At 33.6% G+C, this 22,805-nt stretch overlaps 1 protein-coding gene across 31 annotated transcripts in view; it reads left to right on the top strand.

The window, feature by feature from the left end:
- The window catches only part of SOX5 (SRY-box transcription factor 5), a 1,031,820-nt gene that overhangs the window by 713,930 nt on the left and 295,085 nt on the right, over positions 1-22,805 (top strand). For all 31 annotated transcript variants that reach the window (XM_065523881.2, XM_074006410.1, XM_074006408.1 and 28 more), the window contains one exon: positions 4,749-4,959. In XM_065523881.2, coding sequence (XP_065379953.1) covers positions 4,749-4,959 — 211 coding nt within the window. The remainder of the gene's footprint in view (positions 1-4,748; positions 4,960-22,805) is intronic.

The raw sequence follows: 22,805 nt of genomic DNA, 5'->3' as shown, positions 1-22,805 counted from the left end.
CATAGCGAATTTCCTGGAGGAGGTTCATAACTGGAACTATGAACATATAAAGTTAACTCTGTAAAACTTTATGAAATTATGTGTGCAATCACATGAGTGTGTGTTTATGCATGTGCATATGTGTTTAAAATAGCATTTATAGCTATCTTCAAGGGATCAGTAGTCCCAAAGGAGTAAGTGTGGTTTAGGGTTTCATGCAGACATTTTATGAAAAATTATTTTAATCAAGATAACTCGAAAAATAATTGGAAGAGCTCTTTAGACAATGGTTACATTTTTTCTATAACTAAATTCAATTTGGTAACTCCTAATTTGGCAGAAGAGATTACAAGTAGTGAAATTTAGTTTCAACATTTGAAATAAGGTATATTTTTATCCTCTTTTGATGGAATTTAAGGAACAGTCAAATATTATAGCTTTTAAGATATTTTTTGAAGTTTTGTTTTACCTAGTCCTGGTGATTTCTTCTTCTTCTTTTTTTTTTTTTTTTTTTTTTTTTGGGTAAACGGAGTCTAGCTCTATTGCCAGGCTGGAGTGCAGTGGCGCGATCTTGGCTCTCTGCAATCTCCGCCTTGTGGGTTCCAGCGATTCCCCTGCCTCAGTGTCCAGAGTAGCTGGGATTACAGGCATGTGCCACCATGCCCAGCTAACTTTTGTATTTATAGTAGAGATGGGGTTTCACCATGTTGGCCAGGGTGGTCTCGATCTCTTGACCTTGTGATCTGCCCACCTTGGTCTCCCAAAGTGCTGGGATTACAGGTGTGAGCTACCATGCCCAGCAATCCTGGTAATATTTTATAAATCACGACCCGCTGCTGGAAGAGGAACATGACTGTATCAAAACTTACTGAGCACCAAAGCATCCTCTCTGTGTATCTGTAGTTCATCTTATGCTATCTCTGTACAGTACCCAAATTACTGGACATGCATTCATGAGAATCTAATTGATGATAGTCCAGATCTTCTGTACTAGCTTTTTTCTAAATTCAAAACTTAATTTTACTGGAAAGAATGCTGGAGATGCTCACAAATTTTATAAAGATAGTTACAAAAACAGACTACTGAGTACCATTACTCTGATTAGTCATGTAGAAATATAAATCTATATGTTTGGTTTAAATAATTCTTTAAACATTAAAATTTATTTTAAAAAATATGATATAAACCAGTGGATATTTGGATGGACAGAGCTTTATAAGTCTAGAATGTGGTTGATTTAATTAATTTAAACACATATAGCTCATTTGTTTTCTTTAGGGCTTGAACGTATTGCAGTGGAAACCTCTCATTTTCATACTTATTAAAAAGACAAATGTCTTGTTCACCCATAACATTGATAGATACAAACATAGATGAAAGAGGTATAATAACATTGATTTCTGAATCCAAGTATGCTATAAGCTACTTTGTCCATAAGGGCTTTGTCCATGAGAGCTCTGGAGCCCAATAGGTTGGGGCTGATTTTTCACGCTACCTTTTGGCAGTCATGTGACTTTCAGCATATACTGTGCTTCAGTCTCTCCGCCTCAGTTTATCCAGCTATGAAATGGAAATTATAATTAGGCTTGCCATGAGAATTGAGTTAATACATGTAAAGCACTTTAAGCCGTGCCTAACACAAAGTATTCAATACATATTTGCTGTCATTCTTATCAATTACTGTCTGATAGATTGGAATATTAATGTAATGTTTCTAAGCATGAGCTTAATTTCAGTTTATAAGGCCAAGAAGTAAGCATAATAATATGTTTCTTAAGGCCAGAAGTCAAGGATGAAATGTCATTTGAATAATAAAAGAAACACATGCATCTGGTTATTTCATATAATCTCTTCTTTTATAAAATGAGTTAATTCTTCTTAATTATCTCATCATGTAAATTAGAGTTTAAATATTAAGGTGGAAATAATATTTCTTTCAACGTCTTCAGAGCAATATTCTGTCTTTAAAATGAATTAACAAGAATTCAGTTTTAAAAAGATATTTTAATGAGAATACATATGTTAGGCAGACTCTTTTTCTATTGGTTGCAAAGATAACAAAAGGGGTAAGATTAAGCAAACCTTGTTCAAAAATAACAAAGGAAGATTATCAACTTTATTCTGAACATTGAGAAACCTCTTTTATGATTAGACTTTAGAGGTCGTATATCACAGTTCTGGGAACTTGTTTGCGAAGTACTGGTATGCCCTTAGAATTCACAAAACTTGATTAAATAGATATTGCTGGTCTGGACCACTTATGCCTATGTTAGCTGGTTCTCTTGATTTCACCTGCCAGCAAAATGAAGTGAAACATGGAATCATTACTTCACGTATGACAAATGCAATCCCAGGGAAGGAGCTCTGAAAAAGATAGGATTTCCTTGACTGTAGACTGTGCTACCACTCCTTAACAAGCTATTCACCATGCAAATGAACAATGGAGTCCCAGGCTCAAACAGCTGTTAACTACATAAAACTGTTAAGGAGATTAACAGTGCCAGAGGCTGAAATGTAATCAGGCAGGTGAAATACTGATAAGATAAATATTCCTGTGTGAAATAGCAATAATGTTTAATTAATTTATTTTTATACCGCTGCAGCAACTGAGCTTAGAATACTTGTGAAATATACTAAACTTTAAAACATACATTTTTTTCTTCTTTGAAAGGTGTAGAAAGTTAGAGGTATGCAAAATGGGATACCTTATCTGGATATTTTTTGACATTTTTGATATTTTAATAGACTTGATTTCATTGTAATGTTCAATTATGACAATTAAAGGTCAGCTCCCCAATTATTGTTTGTCATCATATAATGTGAAAGCAGAGTACAGATAGAGAAAGGTTCAAAGTGAAGCTAACATTGGGATGTTTCTGCTTTTGGTCCTGGAAAGAAATGAGAAGAAAGATCTGTGGAAAATTAGTACAGATGTTTTGCAATATTCTGGTTTGCACATGAAACTAAGCTAATGTGTGTTATGGGCCATTCATAAAAACATTCCTATTAATTTACTGAATGAATTTGTGATTGCTCTTTTTAGGGGTGTGTATGTGTATGTGTGTGTTCATGTGTTTGTATATATATGTAGGTTTTAATAATGCCAGAAGTGTACTTTCACTTAACCTGTAGGAGCTTGTAATTGTTACATTTTGTACATTGATTTCTAAATCCAAGTGTGTCATAAGCTACTTTGTCCATAAAATATTCACTCAAGGCATAGTGCTAGTCAGAGGCATATTCTGTAATGTTTGTGAGAAATGAAAGCCATTTGAGATTTAGAATTATAATTTGGAAGATTCTGTTGCGCATTTTTTTTGCCTTCCCCAAATGCCTCAGCCACATGCAACAAACTGATGTTTGTAGCATAGCCTGTTGTCCCTGTACTCACTAATATCTGCTAACAGCAAAAAAAAAAAAAAAAAAAAAAAAAAATCATATTAACAGATTATGTTTGTGTTGACATCTCTATTTTTAATCTATTTTTTTAAATTACACTGATGGTTTTTTAACCAAGTATGTTAGCATATTTTTAAGCTAGTCAAAAATATTGCATTAACCTTAAAATCATTGCGTATCAATCAGTGTGATTTGTTACTTTTTGGAAGTCAACAGATTGTATTAATGTGTCTTAAATAGGTAGAGAAGAAATGTGCAAACAGGTATAAACTAATATCCTGAATATTAAATAAGCACACATTCAAATATATTTTAATGCAAACTTTTAATGTTGCAGAATTAAGAAATATTTCTGTTGCAGAATTAAGAAATAGGGTGAGACTCAAAGATCTTAGGATACAGCTTTATGTTTAAGATGTCTGTTTTGTGGAAGGTAAAGGATTATGGAAGTAAGAGACTATACAAGGAAAATCTTTAGGAAAATTAATTTTTCTTTATCATTTAATTATCACTCCTCCTGATAATTTCTAAAACATCAGCTTAGTATCTTTTATACAAAATATTCCCCAAATATTATACAAATTACCAGAGTTGTGCTAGAATATGTGAGAAAATGATGACAATAGACTATAAAAAGATATTTACATTTTAGAACCGTACAATAAATTGTTTTCATTCGCATACTCACGTGATCATGAAGAAGCAAACACTGCAACAGACCTTATTTTATAGGGCAAATGAGGATTAAAATACAAAATAGCAAAGAGTATTGACAGAAACTGTGCTTCATATAACAAATGAAATTGAAAATGTCTTCAGCATTGGCAAAATTGAACTTGGAATATTCTTGTCTGATGTCAAATAACCCATGTGATGGATGCTTTCTTAAAAGTAGGAGAGGGAGGTAGAAAATTAAAACTTTAATTAGAGTATTTATCAAGAAGAGGCAGCTACTGAAAATGAAAATAAATTGTGTGTAATGATATTTGTTTAAATATTACAAAGTCAGGAAGTTTAACACAAATGATCACTACATTTAATACCCATAGGAAAATCTGAGACTCTCAAACAAAAGCAGGAAATAAACAAATCTAATAATATAGGCTTCATATAAGACTATATTGTCATTTATACTCAGTTTAAAGGAGAGAATCTCCAAATTTTGATTTCTCCTTTGAACAGATCTTTGACTTACTCTAGTCCTACCATGCAAACTTAATTTATTCTTTTTTGAAGTTTCTTTGTTTTTCTGCCTCTTGCAGCGTGACATTTCACTTTTCAATCTTTCAGCTGAATAAGCCATATAACCAATTTTTTTTTTAAGTTTCTGAATTTTAAACAATTATTTGTCCTTTTGCTTTCTCTTTCAGGAAGTTGATGGCAATAAAGTTATGTCTTCATTTGCCCCACACAACTCATCTACCTCACCTCAGAAGGCAGAAGAAGGTGGGCGACAGAGTGGCGAGTCCTTGTCTAGTACGGCCCTGGGAACTCCTGAACGGCGCAAGGGCAGTTTAGCTGATGTTGTTGACACCTTGAAGCAGAGGAAAATGGAAGAGCTCATCAAAAACGAGCCGGAAGGTAAAGGCTGGAAAAGAAAACAAAGTTGGTGCTGTGTCCTGATTTTAATACTTTGATTTTAGCTTCTTGATTTGTTTTTTGATTTATACTCTTAAAGTTAAGTTGGACAAAATGGAAACTTATGGCTATGAAGATGGTTGGTATATTTTTTTCAGAAACACTTAGGCCTGTCTATCTCAATTTTTTAAATCATTAATTTATGTTGTGATGTTATTTTCACATATGAGTAAATTAGTTGAGTGAAAATGATTCAAGAATAGAATGTGGCAGCAGAGCCGGGAATAGTAACCTACTTGTCAAATATCTGCAGTCTAGTTTGTTTCTCTCCATTTTTTTCCCCTTGTAGATTAATGTAGAATTTCACTACATTTCATAACCTTTATACATTAATAATCTTATCCTACCTGTTTCCTGTATAGTCACAAATTAATATGGTTAGGACTATTATGTATTTACATATTAGAGATACTTTAACTTTTAGAAATGCTTAAGTTCCTATTTGTTCAACTTCCAGAAAGTCTTTCTTTTAAGATTTTATCCTCTAAATCTCTTCAATAGTTCCTGATAGGAGCCTTCAGGTAATATGCAAATGGACTAATCTTAAAATTAAAGCAAACAAGCCAATAAGATAACTGTTGCAAATTGTACAAACTTGTGCATAATTGACAATCATCCTTTATGTTACACATGCTTACTAACGCCTATTGAAACCTCTGTCCATCCTAAGCATGAGTACCATATTGCACACAAGAACATGCCTCCTGTTTCAATCAGATGGACATTTAAAACAAACAATGATGTGCAGACACACTTTATAACAAAAATACACTGCATGTATACTGTGTAACAATAAGTTGGGCTCATTGCTAGTCTGTTAGGACACTGGTAAATTATGAGGATACCTGACACAAAATTATGTTAACCTGTGTATGTGGCAGTCATGTGACAATTAAATATTCTGGTTCCCTACCAAATGCATAGCTGGGATCTGGATTTTGGTTAAAATTTATGCAGTTCTCATTATCTGAGAATTGGAAAGAATTTTAAAGATATTCTTGTCAGCCAAAGATTTTGGATATTTTGTTACATGTCCTCCCATTCTCATGGAGATAAAAATGGAGTGTTGAGGGGGATCCAGACAACCTTATGTTTTTAAAATGGTGGATTGTTTCCTTATATTAAAAGTAATACAGTTTTATAATAATTATTTTTTAAAAGTAAAACATTATAAGGAAGAAAATTAAAATCACCTGAAGTCGTAGCTATTCCTGTGTGAAATAGCAATAATGTTTAATTATTTTTATACTGCTTCAGCAACTCAGTTTAGAATACTTGTGAAATATGCTAAACTTAAAAAAAAAATTTTCCTCCTCTTTGAAAGATGTAGGAAGTTAGAGACATGCAAAATGGGATATCTTATCTGATTTTTTTGATATTTTTGATATTTTAATAGACTTGATTACATCGTAAATTTTTGCATGAAGTCATAGCTGCAGGTGATTTTTATTTACTTCCTCATAATGTTAATATGAAGTTAATAGGATTCCTATCCTTAGGATGTATTTTTTAGTGTTTATTTTTATGTATTCTGCTAATTTTTTATGATTAGCTTTATGCAGATGGTCCCCAACTTACCATGGATCCACTTACGATTTATCAACTTTAAGATGGGGCAAAAGCAATACGCATTCAGTAAAACCACACTTCAAATTTTGAATTTTGATATTTTCGTGTATGCAGTAGGATACTCTGTCTCATTGCTGGGCAGCGGCAGGGAGCCATAGCTTCCAGTCAGCCACACAATCAAGAGGGTAAACAATGATACTCCACAGTACGTTGTGTTGCCAGATGATTTTGCCCTATGGTGGGGTAACAACATATGTGTTCTGGGCAAGTTTAAGGTAGGCAAGGCTAAATTATGATGTTCAATAGGTTAGCTGAATTAAATGCATTTTTGACTTAATGGTAATTTCAACTTACAAAGTGTTTAAGGACATAATCCTATCATAAGTCTAAGAGTATCTGTACTTTTAAAGTATTGTGCTTCCTATTTCATTTAGAATTATAGTATGAGTATATCTTCTGCCAAGTAATATACTTTAAAAAGAAATAACTGCCAAGACTGGGAATGGTGGCTCATGCCTATAATCCCAGCACTTTAGGAGGCCAAGGCAGGTGGATCACCTAAGGTCAGGAGTTCGAGACCATCCTGGCCAACATGGTGAAACCCCAATACAAAAATTAGCCAGGTGTGGTGGTGTGCACCTATAGTCCCAGCTACTCAGGAGGCCAAGGCAGGACAATAGCTTGAATCTGGGAGGGGGAGGTTACAGTGAGCCAAGACTGGGCCACTGCACTCCAGCCTGGGCAACAGAGCGAGACTCTGTCTCAAAAAAAAAAAAAAAAAAAAGAAATGACTTTCAAATATTCTAAAGTATGACCATGATTTACTATTATAATTCATACATTCATTTTATTTTTAAAAAACTGTTTTAAATTTACAGAAAAGTTAAGCAGATAGTAGGAGTTCCCATGTATTCCATCCTTATACACAGTCTCCTCTCTTATTAACATCTTACATTAGTATGGTATATTTGTTAAAATAACGAACCAACATTGATACATTATTATTGACTAAAGTCCAGAGTTGATTTAAACTTCTTTAGTTTTTACCAAGTGTGCTTTTTCTGTTTTAAGATACCATCAAGGGTAACACATTATATTTAGCTGTCATGTCTTCTTAGGCTCTTTTTGGCTGTAGACAGCTTCTCAGAATGTCCTTGTTTTCAATGACCTTCAGAGTTTTGAGGAGTGCTGTTCAGATACATTGCAGGACATCTCTCTATTGGAATTTGTCTGATGTTTGTCTCAATCAGATGAGATTTGGAGTTTTGGGAGAAAGACCACAGAAGTGAAATACCATATTTGTCATCTCATATCAGTTACATACTTTCTATGTAATTAAGAAATTAAGAAATTAAGGCGTTGACCTTATTCATTGGCTGAAGTAGTGTTTTGCAAGTTTCTCCATTGTAAACTCGCTCTCTGTCCCCTTTCTACACCATACTCTTTGGAGGGCAGGAGCTCTGTGTAAGCCACACTTAAGGAATAGGGAGTTGTGTTACTAGAGCCGGAGTGTCTACATAATTTATTTGGATTTTTCTACATGGGAGATTTATCTCTTCTCTACCATTTATTATTTCATTCAATCATTTTTTACATCAGTATGGATTCACGAATATTATGTTATATTTTGTGTGTCATTTTTACGTACCACCATTGTGGTTGTGATAATGATTATTATTAGTTTAGCACTTCTTTTCTTTCTGACACTGTTAAGATACTGGGGGCTTATTTTGTATATTTCTTGCTCCAGTGCTAGAACCATCCATATCTCTAAGAAGCTCTGGCTCCTTTTATTGGAGAATATTAGAATGCAAGATCTGAATGCTGGGTATACTCCTTGCTTCTGATGTATCATTTCTTTTAGGGCCTCTAAGCGGACAGAGCAATGAAAATATATGTGTGTATGTTAACCTATATATGTATACATTTATAAATATTTCCATGTTTGTCTATATTAAGCTGAACGTGAGTTCTTACTAATGTCTCTAACTTGAATCTGTTTCTGCATGGATTATTGAAGCTTCATGTCTTGTTGATCTGTACATTTCCACCCAAACAGTGAGAAATATGGCTCCTACTAACCACCACTCATTTATATAATTGTTTACTTCTAGTATACATGTAGAAGAGTATCAGAATAATTAACTGCTACTACCATAGGAAATATCTTTGTCAACTAGGGTACAGTGTATGGGTCCTTTTGCTTTTAGTCTTACAGATTCCATTCATTTCCAAAGTTACTAAGGTAACTTACTTTTCCCCCACCCCATTCAGTGAAATTGTTTCATATATTTTTAATACAGTTAAATTAGTTCTGTATTCTTTACTGGTGTCCCTCATACTCCTCAATGATATTTTTAAATTTATTTATGTTAAGGTTCACTTATTATGTTGTATTATACATTTATATGTACAAATGCATAGAAATGTGCAATGTATAACGCAGTATGCATTGACAAATGCATATTGTCACTTATTTAGCACTGACAGTATCATGTAGAATAGCCTTCACTACTCCAAACTATCCTATGTTTCACCTATTCATCCCTCTTTTCTTCCCCAGAATCCCAAGTAATCACTGATCTTTTTACTATGTATAGTTTTCCCTTTCCTAGAAAATCATATAATCAGAATAATACAGCATGGGGACTTTTCAGACTGGCTCTGTCACTCAGTAATTTAAGGTTCTTTCACAGCTGTTTGTAGCTTGATAGCTCATTTCTTTTTATCAGTGAACAATATTCCATTGTATGAATATACCACTATTTTATAAATACTTTTTGCCTATCAAAGCACATATTGGTTGCTTCTGGCTTTTGGTTATTATGAATAAAGCTTCTATTAATACTCACATGCAGTTTTTTATGTGGACATAAGTTTTCAACCAAATTGGGGAAATACCTAGGAATATGAATGCTGGAATTTCTGAGAACATTATATTGTAGCCTTGGGAGAAACTGCCAGACTATCTTACAAAGTGGCTGTAAGATTTTGCATTCCCACCAGGAATGAATGTTAAGTTTCTGTTGTTCTACATTCTCATCAGAATTTGATATTGTCCATTTATTTTATTCATTCAAATAAGTGTATAGTGGTATCTCTCATTGTTTTAATTTGTAGTCCTCTAATTTTAAGCAATGTTCAGCATCTTTTTGTGTGCTTATATGCCTTCGATGAGGTGGCCGGTTAGATCTTTTGTGCATTTATTAACTGAATCATTTTCTTGTCAATGAGTTTTTTGAGTTCTGAGTATATTTTATATACAAGTTCTTTGTCAGAAATGTGTTTTGCAAATATTTCTACCAGTCTGCAGCTTGTGTTTGCATTGTCTTAACATTGTCTTTTGAGGAATAAACATTTTAATTTTAATAAAATCTAATTATTAATTGTTTTCCATGGATTATGCTTTTGATGTCTGTAAGTAATCATCACGTAATCCAGGGTAACTTAGATTTTCTCCTATCTTGTCTCTTGAAGTTGTATAGTTTTTCATTTTTCAGTTTAGGTCTATGATCCCTTTTGAGTTAAATTTTGTAAAAGGTAGTTCTGTGCCTGCATTCATTTGGTTTTTCTGTTCGTTTGTTTTTGTTTTTGCTTTTGTTTTTGCATATAGAAGTCCAATTATTCCAAGACCATTTGTTGAAAAGACCATTATTTCTTCATTGACTTGCCTTTTTCCTTGCCAAAGATCAATTGAACGTATTTGTGTGGATCTATTTCTGCCCTCTGTATTTTGTTCCATTGATCAGTTGGTCTGTTCTCTTGCCAGTATCATCCTGTCATGATTACCATAGCTTGATAATAAGTCTTGAAGTTGGATAGTGTCAGCCCTCCAACTTTCTTCTTTTTCTTCAATATTGTGTTGGTATCCTCAGTCTGTTACCTTTTCTTGTAGACTTTAGAATCAATTTGTTGATATCCACAAAATAACTTACTTGAATTGTATTGAGATCGTGTTATACCTGTAGATTATGTTGGGAATAATTGACACCTTAAAAATACCAAGTTATCATATTTATGAACATAAAATATCTCTCTATTTATGAAGATCTTTAATGATGCCTATTGAGTTTCATAGTTTTCCACATATAGATCTTAAACATTCTTTGTTACATTTATACCTATTTCTTTTTTGATAGAAAAATTTAAATGTAAATATAAATTATATTCTTTTTAATTTTATATTTCAATTGTTTGTTGCTGAAATATGGGACATTAACTGTAGTATATTGCCCTTGCATCCTTTGGCCTGTCAGGACTCACTATTAGCTCTAGTGGTTTTTACTGATTCCTTGAAATTTTCTACATAGACAATCTTGTTATCTGCAAACAAAGACAATTGTATTTATTCCTTTTCAAGATGTGAACTTTATTTTATTTTTTTTGTCTTCTTGCATTAGCTAAGAGTTCCAGTACAATGTTGAGTAAGTAAGAGTAGTAAGAGGGGACATCCTTGCCTTGTTCTTGATTATAAGGGGGAAAGCATCTAATTCTCACCATTAAGTATGATGTTAGCTGTGGGATTTTTGTAATTTTTTTTTTACCAAGTTGAGAAGGCCCCACTCTATTCCTAGTTTGCTGAGTTTTTATTATAAGTATTTGTTAGAATTTGTCAAATGTTTCTTCTGTATCTATTGATATGATATATGCTTATTTTTCACTATACCATTGATGTGATATGCTTTTCAAATGTTGAACCAGACTTTGCAAACTTGGAATAAATCCTACTAGATTATAATTTATAATTATTTTTATATATTGTTGGATTTGATCAGTTAATATTTTATTAAGGATTTTTACATCTATGTTTATGAGATACAACATTACATTTTATGTAATGTCTTTATCTGTTTTTAGTTGGTAATGCTGGCTTCATAGAATGAGTTAGCAAGTGGTTCCCTCTCATGTTAATTTTTAATTTTCATTTGAGGTGCCTTCAGAGTTCAGGGCTGAGGTCTACCAAGAACCAGCTTTGTGATAGTATGTGTTGTATTTTAAAAGTAGCTTTTGGGGGTTTAGCTTTAGATGATGTTCTCTATGGAAATTTGGTATATGGCCTTGGTATTCCCCCACTGTATCATATTGACTTCTAAGTGGATACGTAGACACTTAATTTGGAAGTGTATGACATGCCAAGCCCAGTGAGTAAGTCCCAAGAGAAAAGAGTGCAGGAGATAGATACCTCCCCCACCTACTTTTCTTAGCAGGAGACATTAAGAAGTACTGGGGGCCAGGCACAGTGGCTCACATCTGTAATCCCAGCACTCTAAGAGGCCGAGGTGGGCGGATCACCTGATGCTCAAGTGATGCTCAGGATCACCTGAGGTCAGGAGTTTGAGACCAGCCTGGCCAATGTGGTAAAATCCTGTCTCTACTAAAAATACAAAAAAAAAAAAAAAAAAATATATATATATATATATATATATATATAGCTGGGCATGGTGTTGGGCACCTGTAATCCCAGCTGCTTGGGAGGCTGAGGTAGGAGAATCGCTTGAACCACGGAGGTGGAGGTTGCAGCGAGCCAAGATCGTGCCACTGCTCTCCAGCCTGGGCAACAAAGCAAGACTCCGTCTCAAAAAAAAAAAAACAAAAAACAAAAAACTACTGGGAATTAGAAAAGGGTAATATCAAGTAAGAATAACTTGGGTATAAAAGAAGAAATAGAGCAATAGAGCATCCATAGCAGGAAGGGTAGACACAAACAAACGTCACTATTGTATCTGAACATGAGAATGTTTTTATTATTTTATTTCCTACAACAATGTACCTTTTGTACTTTCCTCTCTACAAATATGTTAAAAGCTGAGCTGAGGAGTGACTTGGTAAATAAAGACAAAGAGAAAATACAGAGGTAATATTTATGAAAGATTGGAATATAAATTGCAAAAAGCAAGCATCTAAAAGTGTTAGTTTCAGAAAGGTAATTTTAGCATAAACATAGAACCACTAAGATGCATTTATGTTTACATACACAAGATTCTTTGACGTGTACTTTGAATATACAAAACTATAAATAGACTCAATTTTACTGAGAATTTGCTATGACAAGAATGTTTATTTAATAACTGCGATGATGGGAGAGATGCATCAAGGAGTAATTTATGTATTTGAGTAAGGCAATGATCTAATCATCAAAAAAAGAGACAGTAACAAAGCAAAAATTGTATCATAAAAAAGAATAGTAGAATGTTGACAGAATTTTGTTTTTTTAAATTACAAAGAAAGAAGAATGGGTATTTATATTTAATATAATATATAATATAAACATATATTATATATTATAAATATAAATATATGTTATATATTACATATAAATATAAATATATATAATATAAATATATTTATAAATATATATTATGTATATTATATATATATATGGAGATGTATACGCCTCTTCCAACAACTGGAAAGCTACATTGACTTAAATGACTTCATTAATCAAAGGGTATGATTTGACCTGAGAATAGTCACCAAAACCTTACGTCATCTGAGCATCAGGACAATGACACGACGTACAGCACAAATGTTCCAAAGCTGTGAGATGCACCATAGTATCAGAAAGAATAAAATACTTACGAGTAAATTTAACAAAATAACTAAAAAACGTATACTCTAAAAACTACCAAATATTTTCATAGCTCTGTAATGGGAACAACATCGTGACGATGAGGGAAGCAAAGGTAGAGTGAATGTAACTAAATGTTAAGCTCACAAATATATGCCGCAGAAAAATCTTTTCTTCCCTCAAGCTATTTTTTCCATTGTTTTTCAAAGGCCATTAAAATGAACAGCAGGTTGTGATGAAAATTTCATTAAGCCCCAGCTAAATCATTATGAGGGTGCCATATTCATGTCTTTGCTTCCTTTCATCGAGGGGGGGAAGCAGATTTCAATAGAAAGTCCGTATTATTTCCGACCTTACCCCTGCCAACAGCAAACTAACACAAATTCAGAAGTTAGAAAAGAATAGTGCGCCATACAAAAGGAGGCCACTGAGGTGAAATGGTTACAAAGAAAATTAGATTTGCATATGGGTTGAAGAAAAGACAGCTCTCTTTTATTTTAGCCAGCCTATTTTTCAAGTGATTAATTAAAATATTTTGCAACTTATAAATAGGAGAATAATATATTGATATATTTGGTTTGCATCTTTTTTTTCTATCAGAAATTTTCCCTGTCATTACACAAAAAGCTCTGATTCTTATTTATTCTTATTTATCCAGTGTCACTTTAACTGACTGGAATGCTAAAGTGCATAGTATATTCATGGTTTTAAATATCTGGCCTATGTTACATAGTTACTTTATATTTTGTAATAACTACGGTCTATCAGTTGGTCTTCAGCTATTAAACCTAACAGTTAAGAGTGATAATGAAATTTAATATGACATTATATGACACATAAAATCTATAATTCCTGTATCAAGACATTGAATAAATAATTACGTATTGAAGGGAAATGCATAAAACATATAAATTGCTATATATAAATATATAAATTGTTACCATGTATTAAGTGTATATTATGTGTTAACTACAATATTAAGTAATTTATGTAAAATGCTTCCTTCAGTCTTGATGAAAACCGTGTAACCGGGGCTCCTGTGCATAGCCATTCCAGTTTCAGGGAATACCGTTCACATGATCTCAATATCCTGATTCCTATTATCTCCGTTTCCAGATGAGGCAACTGATAATTAAAGATGTTTTAAAGTGACCAAGTCAGGGTCACTTTTCAGCCTAAAGTCAACCTTAGACTAGAATCTATGCCCTTAACCAATACTTACTGCTGTTCCTTCCAATGAGAGATTTTACCAAATAATCATTTACTTTTATCTTTTCACACATGTGTATCTAAATTTTAAATATTGAATAATATATTATCTGAAATATTTAATAGTATTGCATAATAGTAGTGATTAACAGTTTTCTACTACAGTAAATTTCTTATGCCTCTATAGTGATCAATTTTCCACAAACTTAATGGGAGATTAACTCAGTTTTTACTGCTCAAAAATAATGCCTTGGAGGATACCTTAATAAAAAATTCATTTTAGAAAAATGTCTGAGAGCAAAATAATTGTGGAATAATAGGAATTAAAAATTTGAGTGAAACATAGATACATTTTAGGACTCCATTCTCATTTTAGAAAGACAAAGACCAAGACAGAGATACATATGACTGAGCTCACACAGCAGTTGATGCTAACTCTAAAGCAAGAATCCAGTCCATGATTTATGGGTCCAGGTTCCCTTTTTCCCTTTCAGTTACATCATACGTTCAGATATTCTTTTTTTGCTTTTTTTTTATATTTTAGAAATAGTGTTACCATCTTAGTTTTAAAGACTATTTCATTAAATTCTAACAAACAGAAGGCAACCAACTATGTTAATTTCGCCAATAAGTAAAGGTAGATAAGTATCCATCAATGTTCTGTGTTCTCAACTTCCAGGTGTCCAGGAGTGGTCGTAAACGTAGATCAGCAGTTAAATTGAGGAGTCTGATTTAAACTTGATTTTCATTCAGACTTTAGGCTAATTACAGTTTAGGTGAAAATAATTTTTACCATGACAAGAACCTTAGAAATCTCAATTAAAATAGAATCCTTATAGAAACAAGATTTTAACTGGCTTCTTATTTTAATCTTTCTGTATTCATGTCTATGTCACCTTTAGCATCTCTTTGAAATGGTCATTTCAGCTTATACACACAGTTAAGTTTCTTCCTGCTAGAGCCACAGCAAACACAACTCACTTTTCGTTGATTTCCATCCCTTCTGTCTACAAGTCTATCCTTCTTGTCCCCAAGCCTAAACTGCTAAGAAGTAGTATACACGTGCTATTTTCACCTTTTTACCTCTTTAAGAACTGTTATTTGCCTCCATTGTTATCCTTACTCAAATAAAATTGTTCATTTATTTGTCAGTTTTTTCTGCAATGTTAAACTCCTTACCTTTGAAGGAAGTGTAATATTTGCGGAAAGAATGTTTCTACTGCTTCAGTTTTGCCCTCTTGTTGCCTTGGGTAAAGGAGAGGAGAGGCCTTAACAAATGTCCAACTCTCCTACCAGGTATTATGTGTGCTATTTCATGTAATCTTCAAAAGCTCTTAAATTAGTATAAGTTCTTATCTTAAAAGTGAGTAAACAAGACTTTTGATTTGCTCATGTTATTATATGGAGGAACTTGAATTAGAACGAAAGTACTATCAGCTAAAAATTCCTTAGCACTGACTACAAAATCATATGTGATCTGACTCTACCCTATTGTTCCCCTTTAACCTTATTTTCCACCACTCTTCAAAGTACATGTTGTCATGCAGTCTTGTCAAATCGCATGTAGTTCTCTCAACACTCTCTATTTTTAATATTACTGTGCTGTTTCATATGCCATTCCACTGCCTTAAATGTCGTTTCCTATCTTATCTACCTGATGAATTTTTATTCACTTCTTAAGACTCAGTGATTTCCTCAAACAACCTTGTCAGAATTCGGGTCAGTCAACACTGCTAATGTAACTCATCTCTATAGTTCTTACCATATTATTATTGTTTGTTTACATTCTGTCTTCTATAATAGCATGTGATTGTCTAAATAAAGTGTTCTTGATTTCTCTGTGCTTCGCTTTGTAATAATGGGCTTGGGACTTTGGAGGTGTTTGTTTCTCTTAACTATGGATGACTGTCAGCCTACTAATTGACATTTTATAGCCTTGTTAACTCTCCCCTACAAACTGATTAGGTGTCATTTGTCTTTTTAATCAATTTCTGCCTTTCTCTTTTTCAATATATCCTCACACTCTTCTTTTATCTCCTTACCTGTTTGACTCATTTATTCCATCTTCTCCAACCTTCTTCTCATATGTATATCCCTATCCTTATTGAATTTTAAGATCATTTCTTTCCATTTTTTCTGTGACTTAGAGGTTAAAATATTCTCCTAAGTCATAAAGTAAGGTATTTTAATACCCAAGATATAAAACTAAAATACACACATGAAGTGATTTTTACACAAATGAAAATTTTATATTTACATTAATCTTTTAAATGACTTTAATATTGCACACTTCTCTAAGAAGATATGGTAACATTCTCTATGGATTAGTGGCCATAGATAATAATTCTCTTCAATTGCTATAGGTAAAGTGAGAAGTGAATTGGCTTGATTTTTGAAAAATTTTCCAGAATTTAAAGCTATAACTTGTTCTTTAATAGTGTTTCAACATAATGGAGACAAGCACCCTTTTCTAGGTAAATAGAGCTGGTATACAGTTTGTATTTCTTATGATGGGCTCCAGATTGGGGCAATTTTATTATCGAATCTTTCCCTCTATGACCTCTCCTTTCCTAGTTCTTCTTAGGGGATATGGTGAAAGAAATGTAATATTCCTGTTAAGACCTTTCCTGTTCCTTCGAGTCTTCCAAGGTGTCTAACAGCTTCCCTCAGAGGTAGCAGAGTTTCCAGATTCAGGATTCATGAGTTTCTTCAGAGGCTTTATAAATCCTGGAAATAGTTTGCAAAATGATGAAAATAAATGTATTTGTACATTTTTGGGGAGATAATCCATAACTTTGGTTTTCAAATGAATCCACAATATAAAAAGAGTAATTAGACTGTTAGTATTCAGTGTTTGAGTTTCAGTCCTGAGTCTGCCACTGATTACTAAGTGATTATAATTTAACATTTATGTAGTTTAGTCTCTGATCAATTTTGAGGGGATAATTTGCAGATATTTAGCAATATTTGGAAGTATAATTTTATCTATTTTGGTTCTTGAATTTTGCATCATTTGCAGGAAATGCAAATTTTAATTTAAAGTAAGGGGCTTTTTTTTGCTTAAAAGTGAGCTTCTACCTTATAATTCACATTGTAAAAAATTATATTTACTTGCCTTTAATTTGCTATAATAATTGTATTAATGTAATAATTATCTGCCCTCAGTTGGCAATGCTAACTGCCCTACTTTCATCAGAGGATTATTGAAGGAGACAAATGAAGTGATGTATATCAAAGTATTTTGTAAATTATAAACAACTTGGAATTGTACCAGTTATTGTCACTATTTCACTCTGGCTACCTTGAAACATTGTTACTTTAGATATACCAGAAACATTATATATTTCAATATAATTCTCCTTTACATGTTCTTAATATTATATAGTTAAAATATGCTCCTTTCCAAGCATACTTTTATGTACTGAAACTTTGGGATTCAGAGCTGCAAATATCTGGAAATTTAGGATACGTAGTCAACAACAAGAACAATAACGAACTCAACAGTCATAAAAATCCTGAGACAGGTAGTGACTTTGAAGTTTATATACATTTCCCCAAATAAATATGTAGTTAGGCAGTTGCCTAAATGAGCAATCACTTTCCAAAATTTTTTTTTTCTAAATTGACAGGGATTAAATTGAAACTTGTGACCAGTGTGAAACCAGAAAGGGCAGTTTTAACGTTGGATTTGTGGATTTGTGATATTTCTGTTTCCACAGTAAATGTGAATATGAGCTGAAGACATATAATTGAAGCCCACATTTTCAGTTTCTAAGATTTTAGCTTTCCCTTACGTGGTTTATTTCCCCCAACCCATCACTTTACTTTTTTCTTTTCCTTCCTTTTGTGTGCCTGAGTGTGCGCATGTGCGCACGCGCGTGTGTGTGTGTGTGTGTGTGTGTGTAGTTCCCCTTTCAGATCCCACATATGCTTGGTTTTATTTAGCATCTGTATCTGTCAGTGTTCTTCCTTCTGAGCATGACGCCTACACCTCCAAAATTGTTTTGCCATGATGAGTGTGCTCCTTGTGTGTGAGAAACTGCATTTATTTGTGAAATTTTTGTTTCTACGAGAACTAGACTTTATCATTATTTAAACAACTAGAACTTTTTCCCTGAACTTCTTCAGAAAATCTTTGCTCACAATTTTATATTTCAAGACCCTAAAGGCATAACTTATTACCAAACTTACCTAGTGTTACTTTACATGAAACAGTTCATTGCCTTTAGTATGGACTTAAAAAAAAGAGTTCTCTTCTGAGAACTAATGCAAATAATGCAATGAGTTTCAAAAGGTATGCATGGAGGCAGACCTCAAGCCTTCACCCTCAGGATCATCTATAGAATATAGACCATTGTTGGGTAAAGGAAATACCAGGATTTTCATTCATATTCCCCTACCCATCCCTCTCTCCTTTGTACTGTGCAATGCAATACAAATTCTTGGAGGCAAATATCCTAACACACCCACTTAATCCCACCTGTACCATTTGTGGAATTGGATTAGACAGTTTTATGTTTATTCCTGGATGTTTATGAAAAAAAAAAAAAAAACAGTAACATATCCATTGCTCATTATTTATCCTTTCAAAACTAGAAAAAATCAACATTATTGTTTATCTTTTTGATATCTGCATCTGTCACAAAAATAATTCACTTTAATTGATTGCACCTTCTATGATACTTGTGTTTCTTAAAGTATGTTAATGTCCTTTTAATTTTTATTACAAATGTTTTGACCTATAAAACCATTAGATCTGCTAAACAGATAAAAGTTTATTTCCCTGTTTTAAGACTTATTTTATGGGTCCTGAAGAAGGTATTATTAGCAGTATATTTTCATCTGTGGTGTGCTACAGAATTACATGTAATTATTCTGTAGAAAAGGCAGGCCCCTGCTGCAGAATATTTGGCCTTGTGAACATCTCTACAGGCATTGCATGTTTGATGTTTGAGTTGACATTATAAATCACAATGCTTGTTCTTATCATTTAAATGTCTGTTGTTGAGCAGCCCTTTAGAAATTAAACTGAACCATATTACATCAACAGGCAAGTTAAACTGGAGATTCAGATTTACCTGTTAATCTTACCAACTTTTTAATTACTATTTTTATGGGGAAATTGTGGAGATTGGCTTTCTTAAATTCAAAATCCCAAAGCATCCATTAATTGGGCAAAGAAGAGGGCACTTTGAAATTCACTCTTGTTTTAAAATCACATTTGATGGGGTGGGAAAAATAAAAAGTGAACGGATCAGGGGAAAAGCCTAAAGATACTTTAATTGGCAGAGGTTTGAGTTGCTTTTGTTTAGTTACTCACTGTCCTTTTGACAAAGTACATGTTGAAGAGGCTTTGTAAGTGCTGTTCCACTGAAGGACAAACAAGGGTACTTTTCAATGGAGCCCTTTTAAGTTTCGTTCCTCACACTCCCGCTGCTGTTGGAGGCTACTCCTAATGCATTGTGGCTATGTGTTCATCTATGCAGTCTGTCACTGAAAAATGTCTCTCTTCTTGTTGAGCAAGCTAGAGTCTAACCTCCAGGCACCCTTTTCAAAAGCACCACTGTATGGAAATCGACACTCATAAAATGATGATAAAGAAAAGAGTTTATTTTTTAAAGGTCAGGACAAGAAGACACCCTCAAATGCTGTAGAGCCTATTTCTTCAGGAATAAGTGTTTTAACTTTAGCACTGAGTTAGCTGAGTTTGAAGCCTGGTAATTTTTCAACACCAAAGTGAAACTTGTTCACTGTCATCTCCTTTTCAAGTGGTATCCATCATAGCAGTTTATTCTGATATTGTTTATTTCATTAGTGTTATAGGAAATTAATTTGTATTTTCCTTAAATACCTCTGGCTTGGATCGTAAAGGCTCAGAGATTGCCCTTGGTGATCTTTTTATATAGCAGGTCCTGGAGCTGAGTTCCAGTGTTGTCTGTAAAAGAAAATCATTTGTCCCAGAAAGCTTCTATTTTTCTTTTCAACTAGAGCTTGTACTTTTGCTAATAAAATGTAATGATATTTAAGATTACAGCCTTCATTTTCTTCATCTTGTCTTAATAATCAAGCCATCATTCTTTTCTTATTTGGCTATTTGACTCAATAAAAAGGATTGTATTTGATTCCTGCTCATACATTAGTCTGTCTACTAACAGAACTATATAAGTCATTCCAAACCTCTCTTTACCCAAGCATTTCTAGTACTTTCTAAGCCCCTCAGATAAATGGTGTACTCGTTTTCTTATCCTTCACTGAAACTAGCAGTTCTAGACTTTCAGTTTCAATTCATAGATCACTTAAAGAAGACCCATTGACCCAGATTCTACATTTACAAATAAACATGAGGAGAATGTGCCAGTCTCTCTTGTTGCTTATGTGCCACAGCTTTTGGGGATATCATTTATTCGAGAGTGAAGAGCCAGCCACCTGTTTCTGAGGCCTCTTTTCCCTCCCATTAAAGGTCCAGGCCCTTGCTGAATAGTAACACTCTAATCTGGGCAGCGTACATAGCATTTTTTCTGAAACGGATTTGTCAAGACTAGCTGGAGGATTTTGTGTGTCTGTGCGTGCATGTGTGTTTTTCACTCAGTTACCCTTGAGGCACTTGTCAGGACCGTGCATATTAAAATTAATCAGACCTCCTAGGCCTGTGTGGCTGTATGTTTAACATGAAGAAGTGGATATCAAGCATTTGCCCTAATTAAATAGGCCTGCTTGGGTTGGTTCTAGTGGATGCTTGGTCTTTTCTTTTTAAATAGGAGTTGCTTATGGGAAAGGCATGGACAGCACTAGAGTCAGTGGAGAGCTCACTCAGAATTTCCTTTGCCACCTGCTCCCAGAGTTCTGACACCTCAAGGACTCCCAGTGTACCCGTCTGAACTACTCTTGATGTTGAGGACAAATATGGCCAGCATTGTGAAGGAGCAACGAGGCTAGGGCAGAACAGGATGAGCATATGACCTGGGCATTTTGGATGATTAAGATAGCCCATCTTACATTTTGATAATCTTCGAAAACCAGATTGTGCTCCTTGCTCTCATTTTTTTGGATGACCAACTTTGGAGGCTTAGGAGAAGATCTTGTTTGAAATTAAGAATAAGTGCTTTTCTTTTTTTTTTTGATGTCCTGAATTTGAAAAGCAACTTTTATTCATCTATCTTTTACATTAATTGTTTCCAAGCTCATTCATTTACACATTATATAGAAGTCATGTATGAGATAATAAGTGCATATATATGACTTTACTTCTACTCTGATTGTTTTTGGGCTGTCACAGGACATTTAAACACAAAGTTTTATGAGTATAAGCTCAGAATACTGAAAATGGCACAGACTGAAACAACACAATATTTTTCTCATTTGTGTATTAATGTCATGAATAAGGCAAATTCTAAAGCACTGACCTCTGAGTTTGTGCAGTTTATTCCCAATTCATGTGTATTATTTATACTCTTCTTGTATTTTTAAAATGATATAGAAAAATATATTTAGAATTTTATAATTACATCTGAGTTTTATACACATACATGTGCACACATGCACACACATACACACACAGTCATGCATCATTTAACAATGTGAATACATTCTGAGAAATGTGTCCTTAGGTGATTTTGCCCTTGTGCAAACATCATGGAGTTCACGTACACATGACTAGATGGTGTAGCCTATTGCCCCTAGGCTACAAGCCTGTACAGCATGTTACTGAACTGAATACAGTAGGCAATTGTAATACAAAAGTAAGTATTTGTGTATCTAAACATAAAAAGGTACGGTAGAAATACAGTATTATAATCTATGGGACCCCTGCTGTATACGTGGTCTGTCATTGACATTAATGTTGTTATGCGGAGAATAACTGTATATGGAATAACTCATAGAACCCACATTAGAAACCATTTGAAAAATAAAGTAATGAAGAATTCCTAAATGTTGAAGAGTTGAGATGATAGTTCAGTTGATCTCTGAATAACCACAGCCAGTAATCTGGTGAAATATTGCTCCGGCAGGACCTGGTACCTAAAATTGATTTGCTCCTTCCCAAATTGAAAGAGTTAGACAATTTTTTATAAAAACTATTTTTTTTCCAGCTTCTTCTCCATTTCTTTCCATCACATTTAATATTTTAAAGGATCCATCTATTAACCTATATCCTCTCTCTTTTATGTGGGCATGCAGCTCACATGTAGAGAACTGTATCCACAGTGCCAAGCAACTGTCTGGTACCTGACAGCAACGTGGAAACCCCTCCTCTGTTCACTTAGTTGCTGCTGGTTATTTATTAACACAATGCAGACTGTTCAGTGTGGGTGTATATGAAATAGAAAGAAAAATAAAGGCCCTGAACAAGTAAATACATCTTTCATCAATTCTTTTGTTTGGTGTGTTTACTGTGTGCTATTCTTGGTCAATAGAAGTTGTTTGACAGTTCTGCAAAGGGGTA

This window comes from Macaca fascicularis, chromosome 11 (assembly GCF_037993035.2).
Source record: "Macaca fascicularis isolate 582-1 chromosome 11, T2T-MFA8v1.1".
Taxonomy (NCBI): Eukaryota; Metazoa; Chordata; class Mammalia; order Primates; family Cercopithecidae; genus Macaca; species Macaca fascicularis.
Note: the sequence above shows the minus strand (reverse complement) of the source record. Positions and strands in the feature narration are given on the sequence as shown.